The sequence below is a fragment of the Lithobates pipiens genome, unplaced genomic scaffold (assembly GCF_037356315.1).
Source record: "Lithobates pipiens isolate NorthernLeopardFrog02 unplaced genomic scaffold, aLitPip1_a1.2 Scaffold_18, whole genome shotgun sequence".
Taxonomy (NCBI): Eukaryota; Metazoa; Chordata; class Amphibia; order Anura; family Ranidae; genus Lithobates; species Lithobates pipiens.
The window spans coordinates 429,067,885-429,082,580 of record NW_027507758.1 but is presented as its reverse complement, the minus strand read 5'-3'; the positions used below and the strand labels follow the sequence as shown (position 1 = coordinate 429,082,580).

Sequence of the window (14,696 nt, the reverse complement as noted above, 5' to 3'; positions counted from 1 at the left end):
GTTTGAAGTACAGTAAGCTGGCCTTTGGTTTATAAAGTTTGGAGACCCCAGTTCTTACTCACAGACCCTGAACAGGCATGCAGCAAATGAATGCCAGGTGATCTTAAGAACCAGTCTCTATACTTGATCTGGGTTAGTAATTCAGAATGTATTAAAAACAAAGTATGAGCCAGACAGCTATCAGTTTAGCCAACAATGGCAGGCTACACATTTCTCTAATAGTAAAGTTGCTTTAAGATCACGGCTTCCCTATGTCCAGGTACATCTGATAAAATGACTAAATACATATCACCAGATATGTAAACATGTCCTACTTCATCACACAATTGATACAGTCTAGTGCTTGCATTCCTTAGATTCTTTGTTAATGTGTAACTAACCAAATATGTTTATCAGCTGAATTCAATAAAAATGTGCACTGTTATAGCAGTCCTATCTATGAACTGTGCGCTACATAAGGGTGACTTTCACCACCTTTTTTGCTTGTGGCTTGTGGGTCTCATGTTGCACTAAGGTGAGCTGTGAGGCTATGCGGCTCTGCTAATGAAAGCAGTTACAGCAACAGTTTTCTTTTGGGATAAATGTTTTACAAAAAATGAATAAAAGCTGATAATTGTAAGCACCCCTGTCGGTGGTAAATATTTTCAACACTCTAGCTGCCACATTTTCAGGAAAGCTTGTTCTGTAGAAAAAAACAACCTTACTGGCTGGATCACCAGGTGAAAATAGAACAAAGTAAGCCTAAAAAAGAAAATGAATGCAGCCATCACATCTAAGATTTGGTAAGCTGAAATATAATAGATGTTTGCATTTGGGTTTAATACCTGCCGACCACTGCACGCCGATATACGTCGGCACAATGGCAGCGGTGGGCAAATGGGCATACCTGTACGTCCTCTCTAAGAGGCGGGGATAATAGGCACGTACACGCCGATGGAGGTCTCCCAGTGATCGTGTCACAGAGCCACAGAACGGGGAAGTGCCCATGTAAACAAGGCATTTCCACATTCTGCCTAGAGTCATGACAGAGATCACTGCTCCCTGTCATCGGGAGCAGTGATCGCTGTCATGTGAGTAGTAGCCCATCCCCCCCCACAGTTAGAATCACTCCCTAGGACACACTTAACCCCTTCATCGCCCCTAGTCTTTCCCTGCCAGTGTCATTTACACACTATTACTCCCCCTAATACCAATAATGGGGCACTATTACTCTCTATAGTAATCAGTGCATTTTTATAGCACTGATTGCTGTATAAATGACAATGGTCCCAAAATAGTGTCAAAAGTGCCCGATGTGTCCGCCATAATGTCACAGTCCCAATAAAAAACACAGATCGCCGCCATTACTAATAAAAAAATAAATAAAAATGCCATAAAACTATCCCCTATTTTTTAGACGCTTTAACTTTTGAGCAAACCAATTAATATACGTTTATTGCGATTTTTTTTAACCAAAAATATGTAGAAGAATACATACTGGCCTAAACTGAGGACATTTTTTTAAATGTATTTTTGGGGTATATTTATTATAGCAAAAAGTAAAAAATATAGATTTTTTTCAAAATTGTCGTTATTTTTTTGTTTAGAGCGCAAAAAATAAAAAAGGCAGGGGTGATCAAATACCACCAAAAGAAAGTTCCATTTGTAGGAAAAAAAGGACGTAAATTTTGCTTGGGTGTAACGTCGCACGATCGCGTAATTGTCAGTTAAAGTGACGCAGTGCCGAATCGCAAAAAGTGCTCTGGTCAGGAAAGGGGTAAAATCTTCCGGGGCTGAAACTATTAAGCTCTGTTCCCTATGAGAAGTCAGGGTGCAGTAATGACTCGTAGAACACTCAGAGCCATACAAAATGATCCAACTTGTTACCAGCATTCCAAAATGCAGAATTGCATTACTCCAGTCTGCAAGTTTGTACTGAATCCCACTGTATTTTTCTCATTAGTGTTTGTATGACAATCTCCAGCATTAAGTACTATTCCTAGACAAACCTTTTCTTATTTTCAGCATATGAAATGTCAAGGGATATTCAAAGAAAAGTAAGTAGTGATTTTTCTGACACAGTGACCTTTTCTTTAAAGGGAACTTGTCAGTCAAAAATAATATTAGAAATGAAGTTTCAGTTAAAGTGTTTGTTACACCAACATTTCATATTCATAATATGTGTCTGCTGTAACATGTACTTGTGTTCAAAAGTATCTTGTTCTCTTTGTATTGCTTCTTTTGCATGAAATGTCTACTGAACCTGCTAGTTCGCCTGCTTTTCCTATTTCAAACTGACCATGCTATGCATAGAAGATCATCCATCTCAGTTTCCTGGCTGTGCTGGAAGCATAGCCTGTCCTCCAATGGCCAAGACTTGAGAGGACATGCCTCCTGCACAGCTCTTCACTGGGAGGGATTGGTGTGCTGCGCTCCCTCTGCTTCCACTTGACTAGAGATGGGCTCAGGGTGTTTGAAATCAAACATGCCCCGATCCAGCCAGGAAGCCGACACTGCACATGACTAATCACAGGCAGTGAGACATTTCCCCCGATCTGTGCAGCTGCAAACCTGGGAAATGTCTCGCTGCCTGTGATTAGCGCTGTGCAATGTCGGCTTCCTGGATTGGGCACTAGGGATTTCAAACATGCCCAGGCCTATCTCTACTCCTGACACTCCCCCCTGACAGTGTCCACCACCACCTCTCCAAGCCCCTTATGCAGCTGAGAACAGCGGACATGTGATCACTCATAGAAAAAGAAGAGGTATTTAGAATGTTTTTTGATATATGCACTGAGCAAAATTATAAACGCACCACTTTTGTTTTTGCCCCTATTTATCATGAGCTGAACTCAAAGATCTATGACTTTTTCTATTAACACAAAAGGCCTATTTCTCTAAAATATTGTTCACAAATCTGTCTAAATCTGTGTTAAGGCCCGTACACACGGTCGGACTTTTTGACAACAAACATGCAAATTAGCTGTTTTGGAGCAACATCCGACTGTGTGTACGCTCCATCGGACAAACTTTTTCTGTTTTCATCGGACTTTTGTTGGCTCTGCGAACGGACAAACTTTTTGACAACAGAAGTCCGATGGAGCAAAGTCCGACCGTGTGTATGCAAAAGCATCGGACTTTTGTACAAGGTACAAACACGCATGCTCAGAACCATTGCAAACGATCAGACTACAATACAGAAGTTGACCAAAGGTGGCGCTGGAGTCATTGAACGTCCTCTTTTGAAGTGGCGTCCGTACGTTGTGACGTCACCACGTTCGTGTTTGTTGTCAAAAAGTCCGACCGTGTGTATGCAATACAAACTTGTGGACAACACACTTTGTACAAAAGTCCACGGAAAAGTTTGTACAAGTCCGACCGTGTGTATGGGGCTTTAGTGAGCACATCTCCTTTGCCGAGATAATCCATCCACTTCACAGGTGTGGCATATCAAGATGCGGATTAGACAGCATGATTATTGCACAGGTGTGCCTTAGGCTGGCTACAATTAAAGGGCACTCTAAAATGTGCAGTTTTATCACACAACACATTGCCACCGATGTCGCAAGTTTTGAGGGAGTGTCCAATTGGCATACTGACTGCAGGAACGTCCACCAGAGCTCTTGCCCTTGAATTGAATGTTTATTTCCCTACCATAAGCCGTCTCCAAACTGGCCTCACAACCACAGACCACGTTTAACCACACCAGCCCAGGATCTCCACAGCTAGCATCTTCATCTCCAAGATCGTCTGAGACCAGCCACCCAGGAAGCTGCTGCAACAATCGGTTTGCATAACCGAAGAATTTCTGCACAAACTGTCAGAAACCATCTCAGAGAAGCTCATCTGCATGCTTGTCGTCCTCATCGGAGTCTCAACCTGACTGCAGTTCGTAGGTGTGACCAACTTGAATGGGCAAATGCTCACATTTGATGGCGTCTGGCACTTTGAAAAGGTGTTCTCTTCACGGATGCATCCCAGTTTTATATAGTTTGTATAGTACAGGACAGATGGCAGACAGCGTGTATGGCATTGTGAGGGTTAGCGGTTTGCTGATGTCAACGTTGTGGATCGAGTGGCCCCTGGTGGTGGTGGGGTTATGATAGGGGTAGGCATATGCTATGGACAACAAACACAGGTGCATTTTATTGATGGCATTTTGAATGCACAGAGATACCATGATGAAATCCTGAGGCCCATTGTTGTGCCATTCATCCATGACCATCACCTCATGTTGTAGCAGGATAATGCATGGCCCCTGTTTCAAGGATCTGTACACAATTCCTGGAAGCTGAAAAGATTCCAGTTCTTGCATGGCCAGCATACATGTCACCCATTGCGCATGTTTGGGATGCTCTGGATTGGCGTATACAACAGCGCGTTCCAGTTATTGACAATATTCTACAACTTTACACAGCCATTGAAGAGGAATTGACCAACATTTCACAGGACACAATCAGGACACAATCAACAACCTGATCAACTCTATGAGAAGGAGATGTCCTGCACTGCGTGAGGCAAATGATGGTCACACCAGATACTGACTGGTTTTCACACCCCCCAATCCCCAATACAGTAAAACTGCACATTTTAGAGTGGCCTTTTATTGTGGCCAGCCTAAGGCACACCTGTGCAATAATCATGCTGTCTAATCAGCATCTTGATATGCAACACCTGTGAGGTGGATGGATTATCTCAGCAAAGGAGAAGTGCTCACTAATGCAGGCCATACACGGTCGAATTTTCAAAATCAGAAAATTCATTTTTTTTTGTGATCTGATGATGCCACCATTAATTTTCTAAATTCGGCCGACCATTCCTTCAATTTCACCTCATGTTGCTACAGAAAAGAATTTTCTTGGCTGGGAATCTTCTTTTCTCTCCGTAAATTTTCTTTTATCTCCGTACATTTTCTTTTCTTATTACGTTTCTCGCACGATTCTCCCATCATTGATTAGAAAATCGTTTGTTTTTCTAAAAATTTCCAACATGTCCGATGCCTCAAATTTTATTTCCGCACGAAAATCGGCTGTTGCTGCAGCCCACTAATGGTGCGAAATTCATACGAAAATTCTTAGATACGATTTTCGAAAGAAAATTCTTTCGAAATTCGAACCGTGTATGGCCGGCATAACAGATTCAGACAGATTTGTGAACAATATTTGAGTGAAATAGGCCTTTTGTGTACATCGACAAAGTCATAGATCTTTAAGTTCAGCTCATGATAAATAGGGGCAAACACAAAAGTGTTGAGTTTATCATTTTGCTCAGTGTGTGTGTATATATATATATATATATATATATGTGTGTGTGTGTGTGTGTGTGTGTGTGTGTTATATATTGCCTTTTATTTTAAACTGAATGGGTTATTTTACAAGGTACAGGTTCACATATACTTTAATATTGCATGAATAGATGAATTCCTTACTGTTAGCTCATTTTGGATTTTTCTTATCCTTTGTGTAAAATGCTGCCTAAAGCGCAGTCCAGGTCATTAAGTAACCTCCCAACTCACTGGCTAAACCAAAGGATTACCATACCTCTTTGATAAGTGAATGGCTTACTCGGGTGCCATAAGTGCCTACAGCAGAAGTACCAAGCTACTGATAAGGCAGTACTGGGCCCCACCAGTTCAAAAGGGGGGCCCAAGCATCTGCGAAGCAGGAGGGGCGGCTGTGCTGCCCTATTGCTGACATTTGTGACTCTTGTGGATCCCCCTGCTGCGCTGCTCAGTTCTACTCCCCTTTTCTGCGCTGCAGGGGGATTGGTTCTATGATCTGTGTCCCTTTCCACCTGTTGTTGGGGCCTCTTGTGTGTGTATGTCATATTTACTGGCCCCTTCCTTTCCTGAATGAACACAGTGAGCGATCAATTCACACAATGAGTATGTCCATTCATCACCGAAACTGTTTACTATGCTTCAGTTTGTAAATGAACAACAAGAAGTATCAGCAAGCTTCCCACTCATTCACTGTCCAGTGCAGCTAAGGCTACAGAGAAAGGGGCTGATGAATATATGTCCTCGGTGCCTTTCTCTGTCCCAAATGTGAGACCGCTCATCGCACTAGCACACTGCGGGGTGCTTGCAGAGCAGCACTATTTATTTGAATGGGTCTTTGAAGGTCGATGAAGGTATAGTTTCTGCCATGGTTGCGAAACATAGCACCTCGACCGTAGCATTTTAGCAAAAATATAACCAGGGGTCAAGTCCTGGGGAAAAAAGTGTGGGAACTCCCACCCAAGATCCACTCCCCACCAAAAAAAAAAAGATACACTCGTATGCATATATATATATTTCACATAAAATACAGTGACTGCAAATGCGACATGCTACAAGAGATGACTAGACTGCGAATGTGACTACAGGAGATGATCAGACTGTGAATGCGACTACAGGAGATGACCAGACTGCGAATGTGACTACAGGAGATGATCAGACTGCGAATGCGACTACAGGAGATGACCAGACTGTGACTACAGGAGATGACCAGACTGCGAATGCGACTACAGGAGATGACCAGACTGCGAATGTGACATAGTACAGGAGATGATCAGACTGCGAATGCGACTACAGGAGATGACCAGACTGCGAATGCGACTACAGGAGATGATCAGACTGCGAATGTGACATAGTACAGGAGATGACTAGACTGCGAATGTGACTACAGGAGATGATCAGACTGCGAATGCGACTACAGGAGATGATCAGACTGCGAATGCGACTACAGGAGATGACCAGACTGCGAATGCGACTACAGGAGATGACCAGACTGCAAATGCGACTACAGGAGATGACCAGACTGCGAATGTGACATAGTACAGGAGATGATCAGACTGCGAATGCGACTACAGGAGATGACCAGACTGCGAATGCGACTACAGGAGATGATCAGACTGCGAATGTGACATAGTACAGGAGATGACTAGACTGCGAATGTGACTACAGGAGATGATCAGACTGCGAATGTGACTACAGGAGATGATCAGACTGCGAATGCGACTACAGGAGATGATCAGACTGCGAATGCGACTACAGGAGATAACCAGACTGTGAATGTGACTACAGGAGATGATCAGACTGTGAATGTGACTACAGGAGATGATCAGACTGCGAATGCGACTACAGGAGATGACCAGCTGCGAATGCGACTACAGGAGATGACCAGACTGCGAATGCGACATAGTACAGGAGATGATCAGACTGCGAATGCGACTACAGGAGATGACCAGACTGCGAATGTGACTACAGGAGATGACCAGACTGCGAATGTGACATAGTACAGGAGATGATCAGACTGTGAATGCGACTACAGGAGATGACCAGACTGCGAATGTGACATAGTACAGGAGATGACCAGACTGCGAATGCGACTACAGGAGATGACCAGACTGCGAATGCGACATAGTACAGGAGATGATCAGACTGCGAATGTGACATAGTACAGGAGATGATCAGACTGTGAATGCGACTACAGGAGATGACTAGACTGCGAATGTGACATAGTACAGGAAATGATCAGACTGCGAATGTGACATAGTACAGGAGATGATCAGACTGCGAATGCGACTACAGGAGATGACCAGACTGCGAATGTGACTACAGGAGATGACCAGACTGCGAATGCGACATAGTACAGGAGATGATCAGACTGCAAATGCGACTACAGGAGATGATCAGACTGCGAATGCGACTACAGGAGATGATCAGACTGCAAATGCGACTACAGGAGATGACCAGACTGCGAATGCGACTACAGGAGATGATCAGACTGCAAATGCGACTACAGGAGATGATCAGACTGTGAATGCGACTACAGGAGATGACCAGACTACGAATGCGACATAGTACAGGAGATGACCAGACTGCGAATGCGACATAGTACAGGAGATGACCAGACTGCGAATGCGACATAGTACAGGAGATGACCAGACTGCGAATGTGACTGACTACAGTAGATGATCAGGCTGCGAATGAGACTACAGGAGATGACCAGACCGCGAATACTACAGGAGATGACCAGACCGCGAATACGACTACAGGAGATGACCAGACTGCGATTGCGACTACAGGAGATGACCAGACTGTGAATGCGACATAGTACGGAAGATGACCAAGTAGCCAGTTTTAAAATTTAAACCTGTCCTCAGCCCCTTTATGGCACCTCCTTTACATTCCTGTCCTCACCCCCTTTGTAGAACCCCCCTTCACATTCCTGCCCTGCCTCCCTTTTATATCACCCCTCCTCATCCCTTTCAGTTTCTGATACTTTCCCCCTCCCTCCTTCTTAACAGTGCCCTCTTCCCTGTCTTACCTTACACAGGACACAGCACAGCAGATGACATCGGAAGTGCAGCAAAGGGATGGGCAGAGGGCGGGACCTGCCCCAGTTAACTGATTGGTTGATAGAATGCAGAGCAGTTCTATTAACCAATCAGTTAACTGAGCCAGCCCCTGTCCTCCGTGTATCACTGTGCTGCTCTTCCGATGTCAGCTCTATGAAGACAACACAGCTAGCAGGCTGTGCTAGAGCCTCGGGCGGCTCTGGTCCTACAAAGGGAACGGCGTTCCTGCTGTGAAAAAAGTGCAGGGACGCCGTTCCCACGCGTTCCCGCAGGACTCGAGCCCTGAATATAACTTAATATTTTTGTGGGGGGGTCCTGTCAGGTAGGCTGAAAATCAGCTGACTTCCATCATCCAACCATGCCATAGCAAAATAATGTTTTTCTTCTTTTCCTTGCATGTGACTGGGATTCTTTTTACCACATTCACTAAGCTGAAGGAAAATTCCCTTGCAAAACGAACACCCCATTTGCCTTTAGTAAATCAAACCCAATGCGTGCGTATGGTTGAGATAGTCAGTACTGACAAAGGACTTTCACCTCTATTTCCAGAGGCAAGATGGCACTCACAGCCAAGATGGCACATTTAATAGCCATTTCTTGCCATCATTAAACTCAAGGTTCATATGTACTGTAAGCGATTGTCATTATCATGCATATGCATTTGAATAAGAGTGTGAAATTGTAATTGTAAGATAAAAGACTATTTTATGTTTGCCTGTAAGCATAAGACAAATAAAAAAAAACTGTTCTTTTCATGTATTGAAGCATATTTACTAAAGGAATATAGAAATTCCAAGTCGGGAAGCTGTGTAAAATCAGAATGCAATGATTTGCAAATCTCATACATAGCAAATGTTTAAACTGAGAAAATTTAGCATTTTAAGAAACAATAAGGTCATTTTGAAATTGATGGTAGCAACATGTCTCAAAGTTGGAACATGGCAACAAAAAGCTGGCAAAGTACAACCCCAGTTCAAAAACGTTAAGACGGGGCCATGTTTACCATGGTGTAGCATCCCCTCTTCCTAAAACACCACTTTGTAAACTTCTGGGAACTGAGGAGACCAGTTACTGGAATTTTGGGAGAGAATTGTTGTCTCATTCTTGCCTGAGCATATACTGCACTAAAACCTGGGTACCGTATATACTCGAGTATAAGCCGAGATTTTCAGCCTCTTTTTTGAGGCTGAAAGTGCCCCCCTCGGCTTATACTCGAGTCATCGCTGTCTGCCCGCTCGATCAGCGTGTCGAGCAGACAGACAGCGGCCATTCTATTCAAAAGCCGCGCCTCCGGCTCCGCCTTCGCCTGTGATAGGCGGAACACTGAATTTCCCAGCAGCCTGTGTTCCGCCTATCACGGACATCGTATCATCCTCGTACTACGGACGAGGATGATACGACGTCTGTGATAGGCGGAACACAGGCTGCTGGGAAATTCAGTGTTCCGCCTATCACAGGCGAAGGCGGCGGCGCAGCTTTTGAATTTTACAATGGCCGCCGACGAAGAGGGCACGGGACGGAGGCAAGGCAAGGCACGGCACGGCACGGGACGGGACGGGACGGATGCAAGGAGGCAAGGCACGACACGGGACGGATGCAAGGAGGCAAGGCACGGGACGGAGGCAAGGAGGCAAGGCACGGGACGGAGGCTCGGGACAAAGGTAGGCTGGACACACACACACACACACACACACACACACACACACACACACACACACACACACACGGATGGAGACACACACAGGGATGGATGGATGGATGGATGGAGACACACACACACAGGGATGGATGGATGGATGGATGGAGACACACACACACAGGGATGGATGGATGGATGGATGGAGACACACACACACAGGGATGGATGGATGGATGGACACACACACACACAGGGATGGATGGACGGACACACAGGGATGGACGGACACACAGGGATGGACGGACACACAGGGATGGACGGACACACACACAGGGATGGACAGGCATGTCTCACCCTCGGCTTATACACGAGTCAATAAGTTTGCCAGTTTTTTTGGGGGTAAATTGGGGGCCTCGGCTTATATTCGGGTCGGCCTATACTCGAGTATATACAGTATATCTTTTAACATTGATGGTGACTTTCCAGAAGTAAAAGTATGCACCAATGCACCCCCAATCCCTCAGAGATGAAGGCTTTTGAACTAAGCCAGTGATGGCGAACCTTTGCACCCCAGATGTTTTGGAACTACATTTCCCATAATGCTGAAGCACTCTCCAGTGTAGTTGAGCATCATGGGAAATGTAGTTCCAAAACATCTAGGGTGCCAAGGTTCACCATCACTGAACTAAGCGCTTTAGTCTGGAGGACTTGGCACCCATGGTTGCCAAAAAGAATGTCACATTTCGATTTGTCTGACCACAGAACAGTTTTCCACTTTGCAGCAGACCATTTGGCACGGAGAACTGTGTTCACAAACACTTTAAAAAAAAAAAATATTTTTAAACCTATGCAGTGATGTCCATTACAGAATCATGCCTGTTAGTGCAGTCTGAGGGCTCAAAGATCACGGGCATCCAGTATTGCATTTTGGCCTTGTCCCTTGCACACAGAGATTTCTCCAGATTCTCTGATACTTTTGATGATATTATGCAGTGTAGATGATGATATTTCTAAAGTCTTTGCAATTTGTCATTGAGGAATATTATTCTGAAATTGTTCAACAATTTTTAGATGCAGCTTTTCACAGATTGGTGAACCTCTGCCCATCTTTACTTCTGGGGGTTATTACTGAAGCTGGAGAGTGAAAAATCTGGTGCAACTTTGCATTGCAACCAATCAGCTTCCAGGTTTTATTTGCCAAAGCTTAATTGAACAAGCTGAATTTAGAACCTGTTTGGCTACCATGCACAGCTACACCAGATTCTGAGTGCACCAGTTTTAGCAAATCTCCCCAGCTGACTCTCTAAGATGCGATTTTAATACCCAATCATGTTTTTGACCTGTTGCCAGTTAACCTAATTAGTTGCAAAATATTGTTCCTTGTTAGTGCCACTTTGCCAGCTTTTTGTTGCTTAGTCCCAACTTTTTTGAGAAATGTTGCTGCTATTCATTTCAAAATGACCTTATTTTTTCCTTAAAATGGTACATCAGCTTAACCACCTCCCGTCCGCGCTATAGCCGAAAGACGGCTACAGGGCGGACCTAATTTGCCAGGAGGGCGTCCATAGACGTCCTCCCGAGCTCGAGCGGCCTGCGCGCCCCCTGCAGGGCCTATGCGGTGCGCTCTGTGATCAGCGAATCTGTGAGACTCGGCTGACCACAGATCGGAATAAGGGGTCGATCCCGATCCCTTACCACATTCTAAACTGTCAGCCAATGACAGCTGATCATGTGACATAAACAGAACCATAATCGGCAATTTTTTCGCCTTGTGTTGGTAATGTGAGGAGAAAAAAAAAGCCGATTGCTGGCAGCTGCGAGAGGGACATCAGTCCCTATCATGGAGAGCCTCTGCAGAGGCTTCTGTGCCCACCAGCGCCACCTACCAGTGCCCACCAGCACCACCTACCAGTGCCCACAGTACCACCTATCAGTGCCCACAGTGCCACCTATAAATGTCACCAATCAGTGTCTCATCACCAATGATGCCTATCAATACCACCTACCAGTGCCCATCAGTGCCACCTATCAGTGTCCATCAGTGCCACCTATCAGTGCCCACCAGTGACATCTATCAGTGCCACCCATCAGTGCCATTCATCAGTGCCACCCATCAGGGCCCATCACTGCCATCTTATCAGTGCCCATCAGTGCCGTCTAATCAGTGCCTATCAGTGTCGTGGCTGTCGCCTTATCTGTGCCTATCAGTGCAGCCCATCAGTGCAGCCTCATCAGCGAATATCAATGAAAGAGAAAAATTACCCGTTTGCAAAATTTTATAACAAACTAAAAAACGTTGTTTTTTTTTTAAAAAGTGTCTGTCCTTTTTTGTTTGTTTAGCAAAAAATAAAAACCCAATTGGAGATTAAATACCACCAAAAGAAAAGCTCCATTTGTGTGAAAAAAATGATAAAAATGTCATTTGAGTACAGTGTAGCATGGCCGCGCAATTGTCATTCAAAATGTGACAGCGCTGAAAGCTGAAAATTGTTCTGGGCAGGAGGGGGGTTTACGTGCAAGTAAGCAAGAGGTTAAACATTTATTATGTTTTCTATTTTATTATATGAATAAAATATGGGTTTATGAGATTTGTAAATCGTTGCATTCTGTTTTTATGTAGATTTTACGCAGCATCCCAACTTTTTTGTAATTGAGGTTGTAGGTTAACTTAGCAAAGTCAATGTTTACTGAGCTTAGCAAATAAGATGAAGTAGTATTCACTTCAATCAGCCAGTCATGTGCTACCAAAAATACAGTTATTTTCATTTCCACTGCACATGATTGGGTATTTAAAGAAAACACAGGTTCACTTTATTTACTATCGTACAGTTCAGTTCACTATCATGCAAAGTAACCATATACTATTCAGTTTGAACATTCACTTTACTAAGTGAACAGTCTCTATCTACTCCCTAAGTAAATCAACACAATTCTCTACGCAGATCACTACTTTGATAATGTATGCATTTGATAAGTTTATACAATATGCTTTATGATTATATAAATGTTAGGTTCAATATTGTTAGGTATGCTGACATGAGGAAAGGCAACATAAATGGCTTATACAATGATATTTTGATATGAATATCCCACAAAATAGTTTGGATACAAGTTCCTTCCTCGAGTGCTCAAACACATAAGGCATCTGTTGGCTGATATCTGCAATTTGGATAAGAACTGGAAGAGCTTCAAACATCTGCCAAACCCCAAGGCAGTAGCTTTAAAACTGCATGTTGAACATACACAAGGGTGAAAGGGACCTTATCAGGAGGGTTTCTCAGAATATTTTACCTGCGCCTTAAAATTTATAAACAGTATTTTAAATATTTGCTTGGCACTTTTAATTGAAACAGATGTGATTTTCCAGATACAGTATATTTTGATGCAAAGAAAACAAAAAATAAGTCTTGCTGGGGGGGGTAAACACTTCCTTTTAATACAGAGAATTGCTTTTTAACAGTGTAACAATGTTGGATCTCATATGTACTTTGTATGTGCTCATAGTCTTACAGTGGATAGATACCTTAGCTGCATGAGTCCATGTTATGATTTGGGACATGGATATGAGGCCATGGGACAACTTTAATAACATTTCCACATTTTTCCTACTTAGATAAAATAAAATCGTTTGCCCGAAGTCCATCTGTACATATGTATATATATTTATATATATAGATTGCAGACAACTCATTGTTCATCTGTTTTGCTGCTATTCCTGAACTTTACTACCATAACTGTTATGTTGTCAGGACATCCTCTGTAGAAGGATTGTAACACAATGCTTTTGGCTCCAAAGTGAGGTTCATCCAGGCGCTCCTTAATGAACCGGACAGCTTCTTCATTGCTGAAAGCGTCCCACAGACCATCAGACGCCAAGATCATGAATTCTGGCTGTAGCTTGTCAAGGTCGAAGCTTAAGATATCGGGGTCTGAGATAATGACATTTAGGTTCTTCAAAGGGTAATCCCCCAAAGAACGGGACATCGCCAAAATCCCTTGAACACGCCATGATCCATTGAAGCTGATGAAGCCACCTGCAAAAGGAAAAAAATGGAAGAAGGCAGGTTAGAAAATAACATAAGCTAGAAAGTTTCATGCATACGTAATATGTCCCCTATGGTATTGTTATTACTGTGCTTACTCTTCTTTACATAATTTTTATAAAATCGAAAAAGAGCTTGTCTGCAACTTTGCATATGAATGGTGCCTTAAATTTAAATTTTTAAATCTGCTTGTCTTTAAATAGAAACACCTTCTTTCAACAAAAGAATAATAAAAGAATAAAAAAACATGCCTCAGCTACTATATATACAATGCAATGATTTCACAACACTAATGCTAACAATCTCAAATTGCAAGTTAAAAAGTGTGCGTGCATGTATTCATGAAAATCTGTGTAATCTTTTGCATTACCCATATTTCATTTTAACTATAGGACATCTAGACTATCTGTTCATCAGAATTAAGCTGGCCATACACTAGCAGAATTTGAATTTAAATGTTTAAATTATTCGATTTTCTGACCGTCAGTGGGGGTTAAATCAACGTTCGCTATAGAAACATAGAAAAGTGACAACAGAAAAAAGACCAGTGTTCCATCAAATCTGCCCCATTTTTTAAAATTAGTACATGCTTTTGTATTTTATGTTTTCTGTTAATTTTTTTGTCTGAGTATAGAGTTATGTTTGTCCCAAGCATGTTTGAATCCAGTCAGTGTTGACTGACTGACTGACTA

The 14,696-nt window shown here is 43.2% G+C and overlaps 1 protein-coding gene across 3 annotated transcripts in view; it reads right to left on the bottom strand.

Moving 5' to 3' along the window:
• Positions 1-13,372: 13,372 nt before the first annotated feature.
• PPM1L (protein phosphatase, Mg2+/Mn2+ dependent 1L) overlaps positions 13,373-14,696 on the bottom strand; it is a 367,577-nt gene continuing 366,253 nt past the window's right edge. For all 3 annotated transcript variants that reach the window (XM_077488058.1, XM_077488057.1, XM_077488056.1), the window contains one exon: positions 13,373-13,995. In XM_077488058.1, coding sequence (XP_077344184.1) covers positions 13,649-13,995 — 347 coding nt within the window. In that variant the 3' untranslated portion in view covers positions 13,373-13,648. The remainder of the gene's footprint in view (positions 13,996-14,696) is intronic.